The sequence below is a fragment of the Apus apus genome, chromosome 1 (genome assembly GCF_020740795.1).
Source record: "Apus apus isolate bApuApu2 chromosome 1, bApuApu2.pri.cur, whole genome shotgun sequence".
Taxonomy (NCBI): domain Eukaryota; kingdom Metazoa; phylum Chordata; class Aves; order Apodiformes; family Apodidae; genus Apus; species Apus apus.
This window is the reverse complement of record NC_067282.1, coordinates 139,343,014-139,365,632: the sequence shown is the minus strand read 5'-3', so window position 1 is coordinate 139,365,632 and position 22,619 is coordinate 139,343,014. Positions and strand designations below refer to the sequence as shown.

Below are 22,619 nucleotides of genomic sequence, written 5' to 3'. Positions count from 1 at the left end.
ACACTCAAAACGCAACTGGAACCTGCTGTAGCTCAGCCTGCTTCAGCAGGTGGAAAGGCTCAGGTGGTTAACAGAGGTCCCTTCCAACTTCAACTGTTGGGGAGGGGTGGTAGGAAGGAAAACAGAATGATGCCATAGATCATGGTGTCTTAATGCAGTAGTAGTAGTAAGGATACATTATTTTGCAGACTATCCTAAAATCAGTTGTGCAGTTAAGTATTTGAATTTTACTCTTAAGAAAAAGGCAACTTACAACCCTCTGATTTAGAGCTAATTATTTCAACGTTACTGAATCTGTTAAGAGTTGATGAGGGCTCCAAATCTAGCGCTTCAGCCTAGAAGCTGTTCATTCTGCAAGCTGCAGGATGTGCTTAAAACAAGGCACTTGTACGCCTCAGGGTGAAACTTCTTGCAGGCTCTGGTCCTTACACCGTTTTTGAAGTAGGCTGTGTAGCATTTTATAGAGGAGTCCGGAATAGCGCCCTCAGATTTCAGAGCCGTGCCCATCGCTGCTTCGCATGGTGCTGTTGTGAACATGTGGGTTCTTCGCTGGCACGGAGCACGCAGGGCTGAAGTTGCAACTCGAAGAAAGGGGGAGCATTGAGACAGCAAGGTAGGTGTTATTTATCGCTAAAGGAGCAGAAGGTTTTAGTACTTCCTTTCACACAACAGCAGTGGAAGCTCAGGGGTGGGGGTAGGCCTTGGTTACCGACAGCCCCGGGACGAAGGGATGGCTGCTACGGCGATGGCGGCCCGGGGCCACCTGCTTCCTGCCCGTGCGGGGCGGGACCGGAGAGGCCGAACTCTGCCCGCCCCGCCCGGCTCCGGCAGCAGGGGCGGAGAGGCGCCGGCAGCCAGGGCTATGGCGGGCCGAAACCCGGGCACCGAGCTGGGTAAGGGGTGCCCGCCCGCTGGGGCGGGGCTGTGGTGTGAGGGGTTCCCGAGGCGGCCGGTGGCTGGGCAGGGGAGCGCCCGGTGGGCGGGGGCGGCTGCCGGCGGCGGGAGGCCTCCCGCCAGCCTGGTCGCGCCGCTCCCCCGCCCCAGTCGGGTCACCCGCCTCGGCGTGTACGGGCCAGGCTGCTGCAGAACGTTGGTGGTTTGCGTTTTGTTTTGTTTTGTTTCGAAAATCCAAAGTAGAAATAGACTTTGCGATTGTTTTAGATCCTTTCAGTACTTGTGACATACCGTTCGGGCTGTCTCCTCACCCGGGAGGTCTGTAGGGAGCTTAGATTCCCTTTGGTTTTCCAGGTTGAACAGAAGCTGGGGTTTGCCTCGGCTTGAGAGGCACCGAGCAGGGCGACAGCTGACAGGGCAGTGGGACTCGTCAGCCGTGGGACTCGTCAGCCGTGCTCCTGTCCCCTCTTGTGCACCTGTCTGCTTCTCTCACTGAATAACTTGTCCCCCCTCCCAATGCCCCAGGAGGTTCAAAACACTTGTTAATTGAATTCTGTTCTGTAAACTCAGGACTTCACCTCAACTGTTCTCCTTGTCACCTGCTCTCTGAAGGCTGATAAGCATTTTCCAGGTGGTCTCTAGGCTTGAAACGTGGCTGTGCCTCAGGTAAGGCAGAGAACAACCACGAAAGGGAGTTGAAAGTGAAGGAGATACAGAGGTGGTGTTGTGGAAGATAGGAAGCAAAGAATGGCTGATGCTGAACGAGAGAGATCTCAAAGTTGTCATGAGCACAGTTCAGGAGTCCATGCTGCATGTGGCTGTGCTCCTGTCTCTAGCACAAGTGCTGGCATTTTTACAGAAGTAATATACAGTTTAAATTATTAACATGTGGACAACTGAAGATTGACTCAGTTTTCATTCACTGAAATGACTGACATATTGTAACTCCTAACAGTCAGTTGTTGAGTTGCTCTCTGGTGTGCTTATCTGGGGGCTGCTGGCAGGGACACTTGAGTTTCAGCTGTAGCCGTCTGAGCAGCATCTTTTTTCTGAAACAAACATGTTAATAATGTAGTGACAAAACTTCAGTGTCTCTTTGGAAAAAGGCTAGCATGGAAGTTTGCAAATGCACTTCAGTTACTTTAAATTAGACAAATAAGTTGTGCTTTTTCTTACTGTAAATTTAATCTCACAGTGAATTGTAACTTGAGTATGTTCCAGATATTTTCTGTAACTCTTTCTTCTCCCATAAGTAGCCCTCCCCTGCCCAAGAGGCAGAATGTTCAAGATAATTAGTGAAGAGCACAGAGGGATGGATGTCTTCAGGGCTGCACCATGTGGCCTCTTCCAGCTTCAACTACTTTACTTGGAAAGGCCACTGCCCTCGTCTTATCCTCAGGTTCTTGTTGCCATCCCTTCTCAGTCATCTTTGTTTAAATCAGTGGCAGTCAAAATGAGCTAGGTTAGATGTGCAGGGCAGGTGCAGTAGGGGACCAGTGTGGCCATGACTTCAGTTGTATTAAGCAGCAGCATACCCACTGTGGCTGTTTCTAGCAGCTGCCTTATGCTGGCTACTTTTAAGGGAGAACTAAATCTCCCTGCCATTTGCCCTTCCATGAAATACACATCTGAAATATACTAAGTGCTATATTTAAGTCACTTAATGTATCTTGCTTCAAGTATCTTAGCTGCTAGCAGTACTCAAAAAGGACATGATAAACCCTTCCCTGTATCTTTTTCATGGTTGCTAGCAATACACACTGCTTCTGTAATGTAGGCTTTTTGGCTTTTGAAGGGCTTGCCAGCTTGTACCAGCAGCTTTAACAGTAATTCAAATGCTTTGCCCCATATCTCAGAACATCCTGTAGGATTGCAGTTTTCTTACAGGGACACCTAGTGGTAAAATATCTTTTACTTAAAAATATATTATTTGAGTCCTTTTATCTGTGTCTGCTATTTCTGTGCTTGATACCTAACATCACTGTTTAAGCAGTATGTTTCTGATGCTGCCATTAGAGAGCATCTATTTGTTTTTCAATGACAGACTGAACTCTTCTCAAGTCATGGCATATAGGGCTTTCCCATATTATTTTTTATGGTATAATAAATACATTTTTTGTAAAAGCCTGTAATCCTCCCTTCCTCGCTGTTTCTTAGTAGAAGAACAAGGTGTTTACTTGGAATAAAGAACAGATACTTGTAAAAGACAAAAATCCACTTTTGATTTGTGTTAACTAGTCAGAGGGTCACTAGTCTAATACACTGATACACTTACCATCAGCAAGTTGGGTAAAGAATATGGATAAGGAATTTTACAAGTTTGTTATTCCACAGGGACTATTTGCAGAGACATTCTTGGATACTCTGGTTCACCACAATGAATGCAGGGGCTGAAAGGAGTCTCCTGCTCTGCTTACAAGGATATTGGAGTATAATGGACCAGGTGCTGCCTATTTTATCACTTTTCCAAAAAGCACCAGATGCCACTGCACAACAAAATAGTGAAACACATCAATGAGCATCCATTTTGTAGTGCAAGCTAGTAGCATAATCCTTTGGCTTGACTGTGGGGATGCAGGTGTCTACCACATGGGTTTTCTGCTCCCTGCAGGTGGAATTTTGATGAAAAACCTTCAAAAGTCATGCAGAAAGACATCCAATAACCTTTGGTAGAGCCATAAAATGGCAGACAAGATGTTATAAACCCAGCAGATAACACAGTCAATAATACTCTACTTTGAGGCTGGTACCAAGGTAATGCAGAGGACTAGCTTGGGACCCATCCTGTTTAACTTTTTTTTTTCAGTGAACTGGTACATGCGATAGCCTGCTTGCTCTTAAAGTTTGCAAGTGACACTAAATTAGACAGATCAGAGGGACCCAGATATCCATGGGAAGGAGCCACTGGAGCCTAGTGACATTCAGCGGGGCCGAAGGCCTGGGCAGGATGAGCCCCGGCAGCCACGCAGGCTGGGCTCTGCCTGCCTGGGGAGCAGCTCTGCCCAAAGGGGCCTGGTGGGCAGTGAGCTGGGCATGGGCAGCAGTGCCCTGGCAGCAGAGATGGCCAGTGGCCTCCTGGGCCACACCAATGGGGACATGGGCAGTGACTCCTTGCAGAAAGCGAGGGATTATCCCCTCTGCTCAGCATTTGTTAGACTGTATCTGGAAGACTGTCCAGTTTTGTTGCCCCCCAGTGGAAGAAAGAGATTCATAAACCGTCATGAGTTCAGCAGAGGGCCACCTGCTCTATGAGGAGAGGCTGAGGGAGCTGGGTTGGTTCAGTCTGGAGAGGAGATGGCTGTGGAGGTCCTAACAGCAGCCTGCTCATCCCTGTGGGGAGTGTATCAAGAAAGCAGAACCAGGATCTTAGCATTGCATGACGGGATAAAGCAAGACAACAGGCTTGTCTTGAGACAGAGAAGTTCAGACTGGATACAGGAAAAACATCTTCAGGACAGTCAGCTGGTGGGGCAGGTTTCTTAGAGAGGCTGTGTGATCTCCATCCTTTAAGACTCTCAAAACCCAACTGAACAAAGCCTTCAGCAGCCTGGTCTGAGCTCAGAGCCGACCCTGCTTTGCACATGGGGTTGGACAAATGACATTTTGCTATGATATATTGTGGTGTTTGTTTGGGTTTTTTTAACTTTTGTATATGTGTCTATATATATATGCATACTTACTCTGAGTAATGAATAACTGCAGTTGTTTTGCAAAGGATGTTCTTGGATTCTAAAAAAAAAAAATGTGTCCATGTTGCTCAGCGTAGTTGAAGGGCCAGAAATACATTCATTATGTTTCAATTGGTACTTTTAATTATAGTTGGTATTTCTGAGCCATTTACATGTGAGAGCTAGCCTGTTGGTAAGTGGCATTTAGATAATGAAGTGTTGCATCCCTTTTCAAGACAGCATAATTCTGTTCTAATATATTAATAGCTGGTTTTATCCTGTACTGTGGCTCTGTTTCTTCACTGTTCCTTTCTAAACACCTTTTGGATCTGCTGGATAATTTTAATCAAATTTGAAGGACAGTCTCAAGAATGTGAGTCTCTAGGTGAAGTGACCAAATTAGTCCCTTTGTTGAGGGTAAGACAGACACAGCTCAGGAACTACATGACTTTTCATTACGTCTTTTTGGGAGGGCCTTATGTAAGTAACAATATGCTGTTTTACTCCGTGGTCATAAGGACCATTACAGGTCAGCGGCATTATTGGGGTGAAGGGAGGTCTCTGGAGCCACAGAAGCAGAGAAGGGACAGCAGAGGATTTGGACCTGCAGGAAACCAAGCTCCCATTGTTCTGCTGCTCACTTCCTGAGGAAGGGCTTGTCAGCAGTTTTGAAAGTGCTTTGGAGGATACCATGATCCATTTAATGTGATCCATGGTCATTGTTGTGTGATTTTACTAATGTCACAAGATAATAGAGCTGATTTCTAGTTCAGACTTCATGCCTTGGTGTCCTCCTTTGAGTATCTGAGTGCTGATGACTTGGGAGACTGAACTTCTCTCACATAAAGAGGACCCATCTGAAAATAAAATAGATCCAAACAAGGGTCACTATGGGAAAATAACTACAGCTTCTGTCTCTAAGACACAGAATAACCCCCAAATATCTGAACAGCTTACATGATGTAACTGTAGCAAGGCCTGGTCCTGAAGCCATTTCTCTCTGTCCAGTGGCTTTGCTGGGCTGTGCATGGCCAGGTGGGGTCAGCCTGTGTCCAGCTGAATACCTCATTTCTCCAGTGAAGGTTCGCGGCACATTTTCACTCATTTCTCCAGAAATAAAAGCTTTCATCACTTCCCTTACCCATTTTATCATGTGTTCATGGTAGGAGCAGGAGCACACATGCTGTTTCTGGCAGAGAGGAGGAAATAACCAGTTGGGGGGAAGGGGGGGCAGCTTCTTTTGGGGAGAGTGCTGCCTTAAAATGCTTGTGAAGCTACAGCCTCAGGCATTCTTGAGCTCTGTTTCACCATCTGAAGGGATGCCATCTACACTTTTTTTTTAAAGCTTCTGAAAAGCTTAGTCTGTTTTGTGAGGAATGTGTTAAGTACCTTAGATATTTGTGTAATTATACTAATGAAGTGGTTTTATTTATTGTTTTCTGAGGAAATGCTGGGTATTTTTGGATCCATGTTCTTCAAAGAGAGGAGATGAATTTCCTGTTAGGATTTTGAGTGTGATTTTTTCAAATGTCTTCAGAGGAAAAAGTAAACTTGAAGAGTGATTACAGAATATTGGCTAATTAGCTATAGTGTAACTGCTTTAATTACTTTTATCCCTGAAGCCACATGACTGTGCAGATGACTAGCAGATGACTTATGGAAAAAAAAAAAAAGACATGTTCACACTGCAAGGTTAATGAGCCTAATTAAATATAGTTTTCCTTAGCCAGATACTAAATCATAAAGCTTGGGGGGTGGGGGAGAGAGAGGGAGAATCCAAAAGCAGACAGTTCTATTTCAAATAATGGTTTAATTCTGATTTTTAGTGCAAAAAAAAAAGCTGCAATTGTGAAGGATTTTTCGGAGAAGAGACACATTTAAAGATTTGGTGAGACCTCACATGGCAAGCTTTGAAAGTCAATTTAGAGACAATTATGCTGAGACATATTTGTTTTCACTTGCCCCCTGCTTTAATTAATGGAGGAGTGGGCTTGAATAAAAGGTCTGTGTTAGACAGAAATCTCCATCTGCTGCTGCATATTACCAGAACCTTTGTCCTTCCTCGCCATGTGTTTTTTTATTACACTATTTTATTTCCTTTAGTAAGCTGCATAATGTCTCGCATCAAGTTGTACAGACAGGATGGAGTTCTGATTCTTTTTTTTTAATCAGCTTGGGGTTTTTGTTTTGTTTGTGTTCTACTTGTGCTGTGCTTCAATATCCCACATTAAAAAAAAATACTTGGAGATCCAAATTCTATGGTTTTCTAAGGAAACTTGCATCTCAGACACAAAAAATTAGACACTACTCCTTACTGAGGCAGCTGCTTTCATGACTAGTCTTGTGTCATTGAAGCAGAACATAAAATGTGTAACACAGTGAAAAGGGCTCGAACCAGTGAATTTCATCATATTTACAAAGAACATGCAATCAGCTATTGTTCATCAACTGATACGGTAGCTTTCACAGGTGACTTTGGGCAAAGCAAAGGTAGCAGCTTATTTCCTTCTCATTGTTCTTCCCCAGCTTTTCCCATTGATTATCAACTTACTTTTTTTTTTCCTTGTTTGCTTTTTTTTTTCTTCTTCTTTCTCTCAATGCTATTATACTTTTCGTTTTTCTTTAAGACTATCTAGTGTGCAGTGCTCTGTTTCCTGAAAAGATTTCTGAGGCCTTCTGAGAAGCTATGCTCAAAAGTCAGGTAGTGGCAGATACGGTAACTGTATGTATGATTCTACCAAAGTCTAGCATAAGATGAATCAGATTGAGTCTTCTCCAAATAATCAGTAATGAAGAGTTAACCTACTCATGGGGGAAATTCCTATTCTTTCACCTAAATTTTAATCTGAAAGCTTGATTTTTCCATATCTATTAGAATGGACACTGTCCTCATATTTTCCCAAACTTTTCTATAGAAGGCTGTAGTTTTAATGAATTAATTATTTAGTTGGATTTCTTGGTTGTCTTCCATAATGTAGAAAGTATAGGTTAGAGTAGAGTAACTGAAATGATCCTTATTAGAAAGAAAGAAGCCGAGTTCCTAATCTAAACTGCTTTCTTTGACTCTCTCAAGTTTTTCAAAGGGGCTGAAAGGTCACCATGCACCCAGTAGGGTTCAAAAGTTATCTTGATAAGTTGGATTATGATGGAATTATTCTACCTGAGTACTTGGCACATAGTAAGAGAATCACAACATAGTTTGTGTTTCCTTCATGTGTGTGTTTATTTGTATTTTTCTATTCCATGGACTTTATCACATTTTGCTTACACTTGGCCCCATAGCAAGTGATACATGGTTTGCCGATCACATAGGACCATCGACCTTAAAGCAGCTGCAGAGGATGCAGAGGTTTCACTAGCTTATATTTCACCTATGTTTGTATGGTTTGCATTTATTGATATTCAAAAAGAAGGAAAGTTCTAGCTGTAGGTTCTGTAGCAATAGCTTTTCTCACTTGCTTTGTACATGTCAGTTGAGCTTCTTGCTTTTGGGGGAGAATGGGTAAGCCTGTGGCTTTGAAAATGGAGAGAAGCAATGAGAGTGTGTTGTTTGACTGGTTTTCAACTTAGGATGTCTTTGAAATTCCTTCCTTGATTTACTTTTGCTTCTTTTAGCCAACATTTTGATCTTGTAGGTACCACCCATTTAATTACTTGTATGTGGTAATAGGAAAGTGGTAGCAAGGTGGCTTACTGTGCTCAGAACAAGATTTTGTTTAGCTGTGTTTCATGCCTTTGTCCTGCATTTCCACGGAGTCATCTTTACCCTATAAATTGCTTTCTCTAGAGCTTTTTGTGAGACTGATTAGGAAAACAAGCTTGTATTCACACATACTTCAGCTAGTTTATTATTCCTGCACTTTTTTTTTGGCTATTAGACCTATAAATTGAGTAGAAAAAAAATGGAGGATAAGATTTCTGTACAAAGTTTGTGATTTTGGTTATCAGCTTTTTTTAAAAAAATTAAACCTTTTAAAATCAATGTGCTTGAGGGAAATGCAAATTTAATACAGTATAGAAGAAGACTCATGAAGATGAGATGCTTTTAATTTATTAAGTCACCAAAAATTACTATATCTTAGTATCTAAGCCCATGTCCATATACTGACCTTACTTGACAATGATATTTGCTGACTGATGATGGTAATTTGCTGTTGATTGGTGGTTAGAGGTTGCTGATGTTGGTTTCGGAGCATTTTCATGGATTGCATATATGCTTAGTATTTAGAATTATTACTTATTATTTGAGATATGAGAAGTTTAAAAGATATTCTGATTTCTTTTTTCCTGTGTATTTCTTTGAGCAGTTTGTGTTTATTGACATTCAAAATTACACTTTGTGTATATCATGCTAAGCAGAAATCTCGAGAGTCAGGAGCCTGAACCCTCAGTCCTCCTTTGTCAGGCAGTTACCATTCATTAAGCAGTGCCCAATTTTTGCTGCTTCTGTTTCTAGACAGTTTCATGTGAGGCACAGTTCCTGTAAACAAGGGTTTGCACACCCCAAAAAATGCTGTTGTATCGTGGGTGCCAGCAGACAAGTAAAGGACTATTAAATAAATGTTTTCATAGTGTGGAATCAAGAAGTAAATCAACAAGCAATGACAGAAGGCTGTTTTGTGGGGGTTTTTTTATACCTTACATGTATAGTAAACTTCCAGGAATGGCAACATAGTGTCTCTCATCAGCAGTGAGTTAATTCAGTTGTACTGGCAAACGGAACATGCTGCATGAAACATCCGGTTCACAGGTTATACACTAACAGAATTTAATACTGTTGGGATATTTTGAACTGGTGATAAGTACACAAACCCTTAAAAGGACATGAAAGCACAACATGCCCTTCAGAAGTTCCAACTTTCTTGTGAAGTCTCACACCATGTATTGAAAGAATACAGAAATAGATGAGACTTTTTTTTCTTTTCCCACCCCAGAACTTGGCTGGATCTCGAAAGTGCATGTGAATCGACCTGCAGTTGTGAGGCATGCAGAACAAATTAAAAAATGGAAAACTGTGAAAGGTAATTGGCAAGTAAGTGCTCTTTTCTGCATTTTATTCCTGTATTTTTAAAGCAGTCACTCTTCCTCTCTAGGCTGCAATATTGAATTTTTTTCAAGATACATGTAAACTTAAAAGATGTGCTTGTCCATGTTGTGTTTTAATAATCTGTATTTGATGATGATGGGATGGATTAATGTGAAGCATTTATCCAAACAATTTAAAAACCTTATAACTCATGAGTGGCAAAACCAAAAATGAATTTAAGTCATCTTTATTCATGAATGGATTAAATTGTATATTACTATCCCAACTCATTTATTCTGTTCCCAGACAGACTTCTATGCATGCTGCCTTCTTATTTTTTAATTTTAAAGCTATAAGATATGATTATGGTCCCTGGCAAGTTTGACCTACCTGGATGCTTTTCCTTTACTTAAGCATCCTAATGTGTGATTTCTTTGCTTAACTAGTTCTTACCTAAAGCCCAAAAATCCTGACTGGCTATGGCACTTGGGGGGAAATAGGAAAAAAATAAAAACAAGTAAAAAAATAAAGAGCCTGCCAACTCCTGTGATAGGTAAATGATGGGTTATTGTCCATCCTAGTGTAAAATAGGTTCATGTAAGCCATCGCTAAAGCCAGTGGTACAAGTGAACTTTTCTTCAAGGATGACTTGCGCTCATGGAACACGCACTTTTAGAATAACCTAGCAGTTACCCTGGACCTCTGCTATAGTCCTTCTGGCAGAATGGACAGATACTGGCCTGGTGTACATTTTGGTTTCTCCAGTTTGTACCTGAGAATCATGATGCAAAGCCATCGGGTCAGGACTGTAAGCTAACGCATTCTGCAAAGGAGAGCAGGTGAGGCAGGGCCACGTGGTGGCTTCTGCCACCTCAGCAGCAGGACAGAAAGTGCTGAGAGAGGAACAGCAAGCAGAGCTGGCTGCAGGATACTGCAACTGCTTTGGCAACCTTCAGCCAAGGGCAAGGTCTGAGAAATACCATGCAGCAGACCTAGAGCTCCCAGGGAGCTATCAGCCATTGGATTGTAACAGGTGTCCAAAGGACAAAGTGATTCTTCATTCACCGAACAGCTGTTCTGCAAGCAAATGCATGGTTCCTCCCCTCTGTGTGCTAAACAAGTAGTTTACTTGCAACAGTAACTGAAAACCTGGAAGCAGGAGGAGGGAGACAACCAGGGATCAGTCTTGACAGTGCCATGTAATAGAACAAAGCAAGAATCATTTAATTATACTTAATTCTTAAATAAGCTGTTTGAAATATTTGGCATCCAGAGCTTAGCATGTCAGGCAGCCATTTCTAGGGGGGCTGAAACTGCATTCACAATGAGCACTGATCTTGTGGATGACAGTTTGGGGATAATTTGATGTTGCTGTAAATTCCTACTGAAAGATGATAGAAAAAACCTGCCTGCCTGTTACATGAACCTGAAAATTTGTGCTTTGAATATTAAGATTAAATAAAACATGGACATAAACTGAGGAAAGTTAGCAGCTCAGCATTTCTCAAGAGTTTCTTATGCATAAAAAGTCACTTGATACCAAGTTTAGAAGTCCAGTGTTGGGAAGAGCTCTGTGTTAGGCTCTGTATTGGGAATTAGTGTCAGTAAGAGAATCCAAGGGGTATTCCATAACCTTAGCTATCGTCAGATACTGCTGGTACAGTAATGTAAAAAGTAAGTCTTCTGATTTGACCAGTTACTTTATAAAGTACAAAGACACAGCCACAGGCTTTGATTACAAAGAATCATTGAGAAGGAAGGGATTTAGTGTCACTCCCTCAACATGGCTGTAGGACAAATGTTTAATTATTACTACCACTTCGCCACCCCTCTCTGTAGTTACTCTGGTACTGAGCTGCTCCAGTAAGTTTTTATGTTGAAGAATGCCAGAAGCATATTTCCTGCATTTGAACACTGCCATTGTAGGATAGTCATGTGTTGTTTATTTACCAGAGTTTATTTTCAGCTTTTACATACTTGAATGTAAGTAGTACCATAGATTCAAATTTTGAAGCCCATTTCCCAAAATACACACTTGAAAAACCCTTTTAAAACAATGAAGTTCCTAGCAGTTCTTGGAACTCCCTGACTACATCTGCCTTTCTGACTTTATGATTCATTTCATAAGAGATGAGAAAAAAATTCCCTTGAATGAAGGATAAATAAATCCAAGTAAAAGCAGCTTAAAACCACGTAAAGTGAAAAATCCTTTTGAAGTATTATAGGGTGAAAGTAGAAATCAGTTAGAAGCAAGCAGTCAAGCTTAGGTTAACAGAGGCCAGTAATGGTTCCTTACTTTGTTCAGTCAACCCAAAGAAGCTTTTAGTGTAACATTCGCTGCAAGGTCAGAAAGGAGACTGCTATCAACAAAGTGTGGAAGGTTTGTAGGCTAACCAGGTACTAAAGCTTTGCAGAGTAATACCTCCATGCAGAAGCAAGAAGTTTTGTTGCCTATACTGAGAAATGTCATAGAGAGGGACTTAATGGACTCAAATGGACTTTACTATTACAAACTCTCTCGTTGTTGAACAAGTGAACACCAAGAGATATCAGCTTTTAGTGAAGTCATCACTCTCAATAAGAATTTGCTGGAAGACCTTCCACAAATATTTCAGTTACATCTTAAGCTCAACTTTTGTTCAGCAACAAAGCTCAAAAAAACCCTTCAGTTGTGCTTCTGTTCCGTTTCCTGATTGATAAGTCTTTTAAAATTCTGTAGCATTTTAATCTAAAGAGTGCTTTAGCCTTGTCACTTAGCTCTTGCTTTTGTTTTTTACACCAGATAGTTACAGATGTTTTTTATTCCCTATTCACACAAAAGAAAGTGGAAGCATCTGAGTCTGGACCATACATTTTAAGACGTCTGGGTTCTTACCCTGCCACCGATTCCATGTTTCACTCTCACAGCAGAAGCAGCATGTGAACATGCAAGTGTGCAAATTGGTGATGTGTAGATTCATCTGGTTACGGGCAGTTGCAAACCTATGCCCCTCTTGAAGCATGTGGATAATTTCTTGTGCATACAAGCCTGAATGATACACATACACTGCATAGATTGGAGCATATTGTAGTAGTGAGGTTCCTCACGTAGTTGATATTTTTGTCTTACAGAATTAAATTTGAAACAAGATGCTTTATGTCTAGGTAAAATGGGATTCTTACTTTGAATTTGATCCTTTGGTTCTGAGAGACTGGACTTTTGATTCCAGATCCTTTCTGTACCATTAGATACTGCTCAAGCCATGAACAAATACCTTCCAACCCTATTTGTCATATGTCGTTCTTTGTATATCCTCCATGTTATAAGCCATATGTTTCTTCATTCTTAGAGTGAATGCCAGGCTTCCGATTCCTGCACCTTCTAAGTAAGTTTTGCTTTGGAAGCATACACTGAAACACTGTATTCCTTGCTTCACTCTGTTTGTAGGCTGCTTGGCTGCTGAAAGCTGTCACCTGCATAGACCTTACCACTCTTTCAGGCGATGATACTCCTTCAAATGTTCGCAGACTGTGTTTTAAAGCAAAGCATCCCATCAGAGAGGATCTGCTGAAAGCCTTGGATATGCATGATAAAGGTAGTTTATAGTTTTTGTTGTGTGTATATTGTAGAGAAAATGTCTACATTTCCTCATTATTTTTTCAGTTTTCAGAAAGGTGTAAAAGGCCTCTTATTCCTATAGTGGAAGCAGTTATGGTAGGCAGTACTGCAGAACTAAGAGTCCTGAGAGAACAAGCTAGGTCCTATATGGTCTTATTCAAAGCAACTGTCTTAAGTTCTAACTGCAAAATACTTGTTCTTTTGAGTCAACATAAAAGTACAAGAAAAAAATCCATTCTTAGTTTGGGAACCAAAGTGAAGTGTGGACTCAGGGTGACACTGTAAGTACGATACCTAATGAGCAAATTTGATGTGGAAGCCACAAGTGTATAACCTTAGTGTATATGTTTTAATAACAGTGCACTAAGGTAAAACCAATTCAGTATTCTTAATCTGCTGGCATCCTTAGTAAATTGGAGAAGAGGGGAGTGTTCACATGACTCCTTGGGATTTCATGCTTAGCTGCTGTTTCTGTATATCTAGTTACTGAATCTACTGCCTTGCCTGTCAGAAAAGATGCATTCCATGGTCCTAAACATTATTTTCCCTTCAGAAGACATTATCTGTTGCCTGCTTATTTCAGTAGTTGAGATAAGAGAGATTTTTACAGCCTAGTCTACTTTAAGGAGCCAGTCCTATACTAAGTGTACACAGTCATGTGTGTATCGTGTGTAGGTGCACACACACAGAGTTCCCAGCTAAGTCAACAGAGTTGAAGGGATGGAACACAGCCTTTCAGAAGTAGTAGTAAAACTTGCATTCATGTTACTCAAGCAGGCTCCATCTGAAGTCCTAGTGTTACACCCAGGACTGAGCACCACAAAACTCCAGAGCAAGTTGAGGTAATCAACGTAACAATGAATAAAACCTCTTTACATCTAGCAGCATTTCTGAATTTTTCCATATGTAATCACTAATGTGTCAGTGAATACCATTTGAATTTTGACCTGTTATGTTGACCTTTGACCTAACAAAAAGAAAATCCCAGTGACAGCTGGGACACGCTTTTACTATTTAAATATTTCAGTTTTACAGGGGCTTGGTATCACTAATTGAAGTCATATATACAGGAACAAAGGAGAATCAGGCCTCTGGTTTTAAGCCATACATATAAAATATCAAAGATTAGTCTTTTTTTTTAAAGCTTGGATTTATGGACTTTCCAAATAGTTGAAGTCTTAAATATGAGGTCACTTATCTGAGTCTGAGAGAATAACTTTAACTAGAAATGCAGTAGGACTGTGTTAACATAAAGACTGCTCACTTATGGCCAGGCTCAGTCTGGCTCAACAAGTAAGGGCAGAGCTTGGCAGTGCAGTTTCTTTTGCACTAATTTCCTGACAAACCATGACTTAACTGTATGTGTTGGCATTGAACAATGAATCTGTTTGGAGAATTACCTGAACCGTTTGAGGAATATGACTCACATCCCTAGTGTAGGTGCTTGAGATCCTTGTGAGAATGCAGAAGTGAGAGGTAAGAACAATGCATACATGCTCATAATAAGGACTGCACTCGAGAACATTGAAATCTATGTATGAAAAAGTGAACTGTGGCTTTTGCAGGTATTACTGTTGGAGCAGTTTGTGTATATCCTGCAAGAGTCACTGATGCTGTTAATGCCCTAAAAGCTGCTGGTTGTAACATACCAGTAGCTTCAGGTAAGCTTTTTTCAAAAAATATACAATTAAATATTTTGATGCTTTAAAATACCCAGAAAAATACAGAAGTTTGGATTTCTTTTTCAGAGAGTAAGGTGAAAAGGTAGCAGGTGGAAGAAAGAGAATGGAGGGGAGGATTTGCTTCTGGTATAATCTTTTTGCTTATCAGGAATGCCAAATCTGTTTTGCTGGAAGCTCTTCAAAGAGGTTCTTAAGATATATCATTAATAGAAGAAATTGAGATAGTATGCTGGACAAAGTATCAGTAGACACTACGTTGATGATGATGATGATGATGATGATGATGATGATGATGACAATGATGCAACATGAGCTTTACAAGTTCTAATACAAGGGTTTTTTTTTCCCTATCAGTTGTTTGGATTTTAAATATAATCCTACCAGCTTATTTCAGTGGAACTGTGTGCAGGAGCAAAGGTTACTGCCTGCTGAGCAGCCCGCATGTTCAGGGCTTGTACTTAGAAATCTAATAGTGCCAGTCGTCTCCAATCACCACACATGAGAGACAAGTCCTGAATCTATAATAGACAAGAAGTAGCATCAAAGAATTATGCAGGCTGGAGGGGAGCTCTGGATGTCATCTGATCCAACCTCCTGCTCAAAGCAGGGGCTAACTTTGAAGTTAGATCAGGTATTTAATGCTAAGATCCATGTTTTTGGTGGAGTTTTTTTGGATTGTTGTTTCATGGTTGCATAGGGAAAAAAATCCATATGAAATGCATCTGTATGTCAGAGAGAAAGAGGATCTCTGACAAGGCAATTTTTTTTTCCATTTCCAAAGCTTCCTTTGGGTTTTGTACTTAAACATCATAAATGTAGTCTTAAGTAGACTTCATTGAAAGCTGTTTTTCTATATTGTGATTTAGCTGTTAAACATATTACTCCTGGTCAATGAAGTTAAATCCAGTTGTGGCCAGTCACAAGTGGTGTTCTCCAGGGGCTCAGTGCTGGGGCCACTCCTGTTTAATATCTTTATCAATGACCTTGAAGAGGAGATTGAGATCATCCTCTGTAAGTTTGCAGATGCCACCAAATTAGGGATGAATGTTGATCTGCATGAGGGTAGGAAGGGTCTTCACAGGGACCTAGACAGGCTGGATCGATGGGCTAAGGCAAATCATATGGACTTCAACAAGGCCAAGTGCTCAGTCCTGCACTTGGGCCACAACAACCCCGTGCAACTTGTAGGCTTGGGGAAAAGTGGCTGGAAATCTGCCCAGCAGAAAAGACTCAGGGGTGCTAGCTGACAGCCAGATGAACATAAGCCTGCAGTGTACCCAGGTGGCCGAGAAGGCCAACAGCATCCTGGCCTGCATCAGGATTAGTGTAGCCAGCAGGACTAGGGAAGTGATTGTGCCCCTGTACTTGGCACTGGTGAAGCCACACCTCAAGTACTGTGTGCAGTTTTGGGTGCCAGTTGTAAGAAGGACATTGAGGTGCTGGAGAGGGTGCAGAGAAGGGCAATAAAGATGGTGAACGGTCTTGAGGATAAGTCTTCTGAGGAGTGGCTGAAGGACCTGGGGCTATTTCGTTGGGAGAAAAGAAGGCTGAGGGGAGACCTTACTGCTCTCTACAACTACCTGAAAGGAGGTTGTAGAAATGCAAGTGCTGGTCTCTTGTCACGAGTAATAAGTGATAGGACGAGAGGAAACAGTCTCAAGTCATACCAGGTGAGGTTGAGCCTGGATATTAGGAAAAATTTCTTCACATAAAGGATTTTCAAGCACTGGAAAAGGCTGTCCAGGGAAGTGATGGAGTCACCATGCCTGGACATGTTTAAAAGTCATGTGGATGTGGTGCTTAGGGACATGGTTTAAGCACTGGACTGGGTAGAGTTAGGTTAATGTTTAGGCATGATGATCTTAAAGGTCTTTTCCAACCTAAAGGATTCTATGATTCTGCTAGGATTTAAGTTGAAATACTACTTAAAAGAATTGGGGAGAATTAATATGTATGTATTACTTCATATATGAGTTCACTCCTTGTTTGCTTAATTCTTCTGGAAACAATAGATACTGTCCTTTCTTGTGTAGTCTGCTTTGGAAAAATTTAAGGCATATTAAAGAGACCTTTCACAAGATGCACTTAGTATCTTAGTGGACATTGGTTCTTGAGGGAAGAGCTAATGCTTCTTGTGGATGAAGAGAAAGTAGGATGAGGTGCCTTTAGATTTTTTTAATCATGGTAGGGATAAAACCGAGTAACTTTCAAAATCTTGGGCATATTAGAGGTACATGCAACTTTACAGTCAATTTATAAAACATTTTCTTCCCTCTAACTGCATCCTCTTTCTTGCTAGTGGCTGCTGGGTTTCCATCTGGACAAACTCCTCTAGAAGCCAAACTGGCTGAAATAAAGCTAGCTGTGGAATATGGTGCCAGAGAGATTGACATTGTCATTAGCAGGAGTCTGGTGCTGACTGGCCAGTGGGAAGGTAGGTATCCACCCTTTGGCATGGAACCTAAACCTCTGTGTATGGACATGCAAACTCTGTCTTTTCCCCAGGTCTTCACATCACTCCTTGAAGAATTTTGTCACTCCCCTAAGAGTAACTGGTAATCTGGGGCATTGAACTACATAAAAACCATTTAACTAATTTGTGACTAATGGTTGAATGTTTTTAAAGGAATACTGTTAAAAGTCCTGTCAGGCTGGGCATACAGAATGACTTTGTGTTTTGAAAATTCAGGTCTATTCCTTCTATGCCTTTAGAGGACTTTGTGTACAGGATTAAAAAAATAGCAAATGAAATGGAAGTGAATGCCTAATTATTTGAACAGTTTTGTTAAAACCCCCAAGGGGCTGCTAATGCAGATGATACCTTGTAAAATATACACATTTCAATTCTTAACAAAAATATGTATTTTAGTTGTTTTCTTTTTCCTGAAAGCTGAGGGTACAAATTGACTGTTCATATTATTATTGATGTTCTTGTGTCTGTAGTCTACTACTAATTAGTAAGAACAATAATGCTGAAGATGGTTTTTGCTCTAATTGCCTCCTTAATATACTGTGAATGGTTTGCCTTAAGTGCTGACAGTGCTCCCTATAACTAATCTCCATGTGAAGGTAAACACATCATTGTCTTGGAATGAATTTTCCATTTAGTTGCATAATGCAGCACTGTAATAACCTGTTTGCTTGGAAGACTTCATAAAGGACCCCTGGTACCAGAGTTTGGTTAAGGAAAATACAGTCATCGTGGTAACAGATAATATTTTCTGATTTTTGTTTTCCTTCAATTAGCAGTTAGAACTGAATCAAAAACTTCACATTTCTGCATCTGTGTCTACAGGACAGACATCCTGATTTCCACTTGCTGTAATGTCTTGACTTTTCTTGAAGTATTCACCATCTCCATCTTCTGCTCTTAAATATATGCAGCTTTACAACTGTTTGACTTCTTGAAGATAAGCACTGTTGAAGACATTTGTTTCTTTCAGAATTGCTATTTTAAGTTCAGGTATGGCCTCAGAAATTGCTGGAATTGGAGACTGGGTGATTGAGCCATTTTATATAAGGCAGAGTGATGGATTGAGTTCTATACCAGCTGGCAGAAAGACTGTACACACACCTTCCTATGCTGTAACTTTGTTAGGGTCTACACTGTGGTCTACAAAGCAGGTACCCCCTCGAGGAGCTCAGCTCCACTGGTAACACATATTGTTCTTGGATACAAAGTGAGTTGAGTCAGTGATCTGTCAGTAAGACTAAAAAGAGACCACTGAATTGGACTTGAGCAGCAACTTGAAATTGTGTCTGAAAAAGTCTCTCTTATAGTAATTTCTAACATAACTGTGGTTAACATGCTTCAGACTTCTTGGTACAAGCCACTGCTAAGTTCAAGTTGCATAGAGCAGAGATCAGTGCATGTAGGCAATTGCAAAGGCAGGCATGAGGTTATTTTCCCAGGGATTATGTGAAGGAGAGCTCAGAGGAGAAATACAGGGCTAGATTCAGAGAGAAAGTTTGTATTGGTGATTGAAATGAACAGTACATACATTGTTAGGTTTTTCTGTGTGAGAAATGAATTGTGTTTTGTGATCAAAAATTACGGGGGAGGAGTACACAAACATAGCAATGATGGATGTAGTATAAAGCTGCTAGTTTACTAAATAAGTAAATCAGGGATGACTTGATTTGGTATGCATATTCTTTTATCCAGAGATGAAATCACAACAAGGTTGAAAGCCATCCTTTTTTATTATTATTATTTTTTACAATAGTTAGCTTATATATATTTACTGAAGGCAGAATTGAAATTATTTCCAAATGTTTGTGAAAGTTTATTAATGAAAGTGAATCAGTGTATAGCATATATAAGCTTTAAAAAAGCTGCCTCCAGAACAGAATTTATTTGCCATCCAGATCAAGATACTACAGGGTGAACAACTGCAGTATTTAACTTGCCCATCCAAAGAATTTACTTCAATAGGTGATCTGAATATTGTGGTGAAAACTAAATATTTTTGTGAAAATCTAGTATTCTGACTTCTTGTTTAGCCTTCAATAGATGTATATTACCTGTGTGAACTTGCAGGTTTCCACCTCTTTCTAGTTACCAGATGTGATACACGACAACGTACAAATTATATTTAAGGAAGGTGGAAGAAGGGATGGAGTCTTTTTTAGGATGGATCTCTATACTACATAAAATGGAGAACTCTAGTGCAGTAACTAGGTGTTCAAGGTGCCTCATCAACTAGAGCTGCCTTACAGTTATGATAGATATATTTTTATCATTATTTTCTCATGTTGCCTGTCTTCACAACTTCGGGAGTTATTGACAAAAATATGTATGTGTCAGAGTTCTTTGTCTTACCATTTTTAGCTTTTCTTCTAGCCTGTGCAATAATTGGGGTTATCATGATAGCATAGTGTTGCTTTGTGATTTGTATCAAAGGCTTACTTGGTTATTAAATACTTCAGTGTATGTCCAATTATGTCAAGTTATTTTAAAGCAGTTCTTCAATATTGTTGTTGCTCTTTATGACACTCAGAATACATTTCCTAGATCTTTATGAAGTAATAGTTAAGATCTTTTTAATGATGCTAAACATGAAAGCAGCTTTATTGGACAGTTAATTTACATTGGAAAATAACATTAAATGAGGGTTAAGTTTCTGAGCTTATATACCTTTTACAACCTATTAGCTTTAAAAGCAATACTATTTTACAATAGTTTACTCAACTATTGTCTTGTGTCATTTGACAAAGTATAGATTAAGCTTAAAAATAACAATTTAGATGCTGTTTTTTAGGCACAGAATGGGGAGCGTGTCTGTAAAGAGTAATGTAAGTTGACCAACAAATTTTTGAAAGGACCTGGATTTATTTACTTTTCTATTTTCCCCTGTTGTCAATGAATATGTTGGAATTGCTGTACCTTCAGAAGCTATTTGGGGTGCTGCAATATTACTTCTTGTTCCAAAGCTTTTAGCAAACAGTTGGACAGACTACACAGCCAGTGGCTTCAAAGGTATTGTTAACCCATCGTTCGTTTACTCTATGTCAATTAGATTTTCCTACCAGAAAAGGGAAAGAAAACAAGTATGCTCTAAGAAGTATGAACATGGCTATATCCATGAAATAGTTAGGTATAATGTTAGTATGAAAGCTGCCTTTAAATTCTGTTAATAATTATTTTTAGACTGGGAGTTTAGAGGCATTGTTAAAGTATTTGGCCCCCCTTTTGTGCTACACACTTTATAAACAGCACAGGAAAAATGTACTCCCCACTCCAGAGTCTTGGAAAAGACCCCACATGGTGTTCAGAAATATTGTAGCTGGATTTACTGTTTTCTAGATATGCAAGCTGACTTGGGATCTTGAATTTTAGTTGCACAATTTCTGTCTGGTATTGTCAGCAGCAGCTCAGACTCCTGAAGCCAAGGTCTGTTTTCAATTTCTTGTGAATCACTGGAGCCTGGAGTTGCACATATGTGACTGAGAGAAGAACTGAGAGGGGTGTGTTGTACTGATAGCCTTGTGCTTGTCATTTTGTTAACAAACCTGCCGTTAATGTGCAAGACAGAGAGGATTCCAGCTCATTTTCCAGTTTCCCATCATGATTACCTTGATCTTTTGGTCTAACAAAAATCAAAACATCCTCCCTCCTTGTCTCAGTTTCTACCCTTAACATCAGTCAGTGTGACTGACTAGACAAAAACAGCAAATAATCTGATTTTAAAAAAAAAAACACCAACACAACAACAACAAAAAAGGAAAAAATATAAGGTTTTATCACCCCATTTTTGGACAAGATATATTTAATAAAAATTTAAGCTGTTTTTTTTTTTTTTCCCCTTAATATCTTCATTTCTTGAATAGGAGGCATGGATTATCCCCTCTATTTTGTGATTTTTAGGACAAATGTATTGGACCAAAGCAGAAGACCATCTAGACAATATAGGGCAGTAATTGTCAGAGATGTTTACATGAGAGAGGTGTAGGGGGAGAAACATTTTCTTTGATATATCTGATAGCTACTAAAATCAATATAATTGACTGAATATTAGAATTTTAGGAAAATAAAAAAAAAAGGCACCTTCTAACACTTAACTTTTGTAAAAGTGAAATTAAAACAACAGCTAAGAATGTATTTTTTTCCTCCTATCTTCTATAAATACATCCAATAAAAGCAGATCTAAAACTCATGAAAGCAGTAAGATAGCTTAAATTAGTGGGTGCAAAGTAGAAGAGTTCTTATGTCTAATCCATTTTGACAGCTAAGTCATTGAAGCTACTGCTGACTGTATCAGTGAGCATCTGGCACCAAATATATCCTGTATAGGTTGCCTTGCTTTGGGATTTGTTTTGGTGGGGTTTTTTTGCTATTTCTCCCCCCTGGCTTAAGACATAGACTTCTTCTAGAATGGATGGTGTTGGTACTGTGTTCAAGGTGCTACACAGTAATGGCCATTTGTTTTGAGAGCTCTTGATTTTCTCTTCCTTGTTTTTAGCAGTAAGGAGAGTCTCTTGCAACCTCTTCATGGTGGTCTTAGCTCACAGTTGAAAATACGCCTGCAGGGTTTTCTGTGATAAAGGTGTTCCCAAAATCATTGTGACACAACTGCGAACCAGAGAAGCTCTATCTGCTGTGTAAGTTACTGGCATTTGGCATATGTTGCAGGTATTTCCAGAACCACAGTATCCAGCTCTGCTCCTGCTACTTATCAGATTGACGGAATTGAGTAGTTATGTGACAGACTTTTGGCAGCACAGACTGTCCCAGAAGCAGCCCAGGCAGGATCCCTTGAAACACTGAGTGCATTTTCAAGTGTGGTTGACTCCACCCCTACTTTAGACATGGCTAGGAAGTTACTGGATTATCAAGTTATTCGTGCCTTGATTTAAATCTGACTGAGTAGTGAAACTTCTTTTTTATTTTTGAAAGGAGTAGGAGTTTTGCCCTTGTTCTGTATCAAAGCTGTCCCTGCTTACACTGGGACGGGTGTGCTTCGATTAATTTTCTCTGTCCCAGAGGTAGTTGCATTTCTGTTTGTGCTTGTACTGTAGAGTTAAGAATGTCCTATGAATGCCATCTATTGTCTGCGATAATTGGTCTCTGAATAAAGAGCAGTATTTATTACCTACACACCAGCCCCATTAAAGTATGCCCACTTTTCCACCACCTCCAGACAGCCCAATAGACACAGATGATTGAACACCCTCAGTTGTTCCTGTTTGTGAGTTGCTTCACACTGTCAGATTGTAAGACTGTTCAAATGATCTTGGCACTAATTGCGTGT

The 22,619-nt window shown here is 40.2% G+C and overlaps 1 protein-coding gene across 3 annotated transcripts in view; it reads left to right on the top strand.

The window, feature by feature from the left end:
- The first annotated feature begins 822 nt into the window (after positions 1-822).
- The window catches only part of DERA (deoxyribose-phosphate aldolase), a 58,259-nt gene continuing 36,462 nt past the window's right edge, over positions 823-22,619 (top strand). For all 3 annotated transcript variants that reach the window (XM_051644097.1, XM_051644096.1, XM_051644098.1), the window contains exons 1-5: positions 823-893; positions 9,497-9,594; positions 13,016-13,163; positions 14,752-14,847; positions 17,168-17,302. In XM_051644097.1, coding sequence (XP_051500057.1) covers positions 863-893; positions 9,497-9,594; positions 13,016-13,163; positions 14,752-14,847; positions 17,168-17,302 — 508 coding nt within the window. In that variant the 5' untranslated portion in view covers positions 823-862. The remainder of the gene's footprint in view (positions 894-9,496; positions 9,595-13,015; positions 13,164-14,751; positions 14,848-17,167; positions 17,303-22,619) is intronic.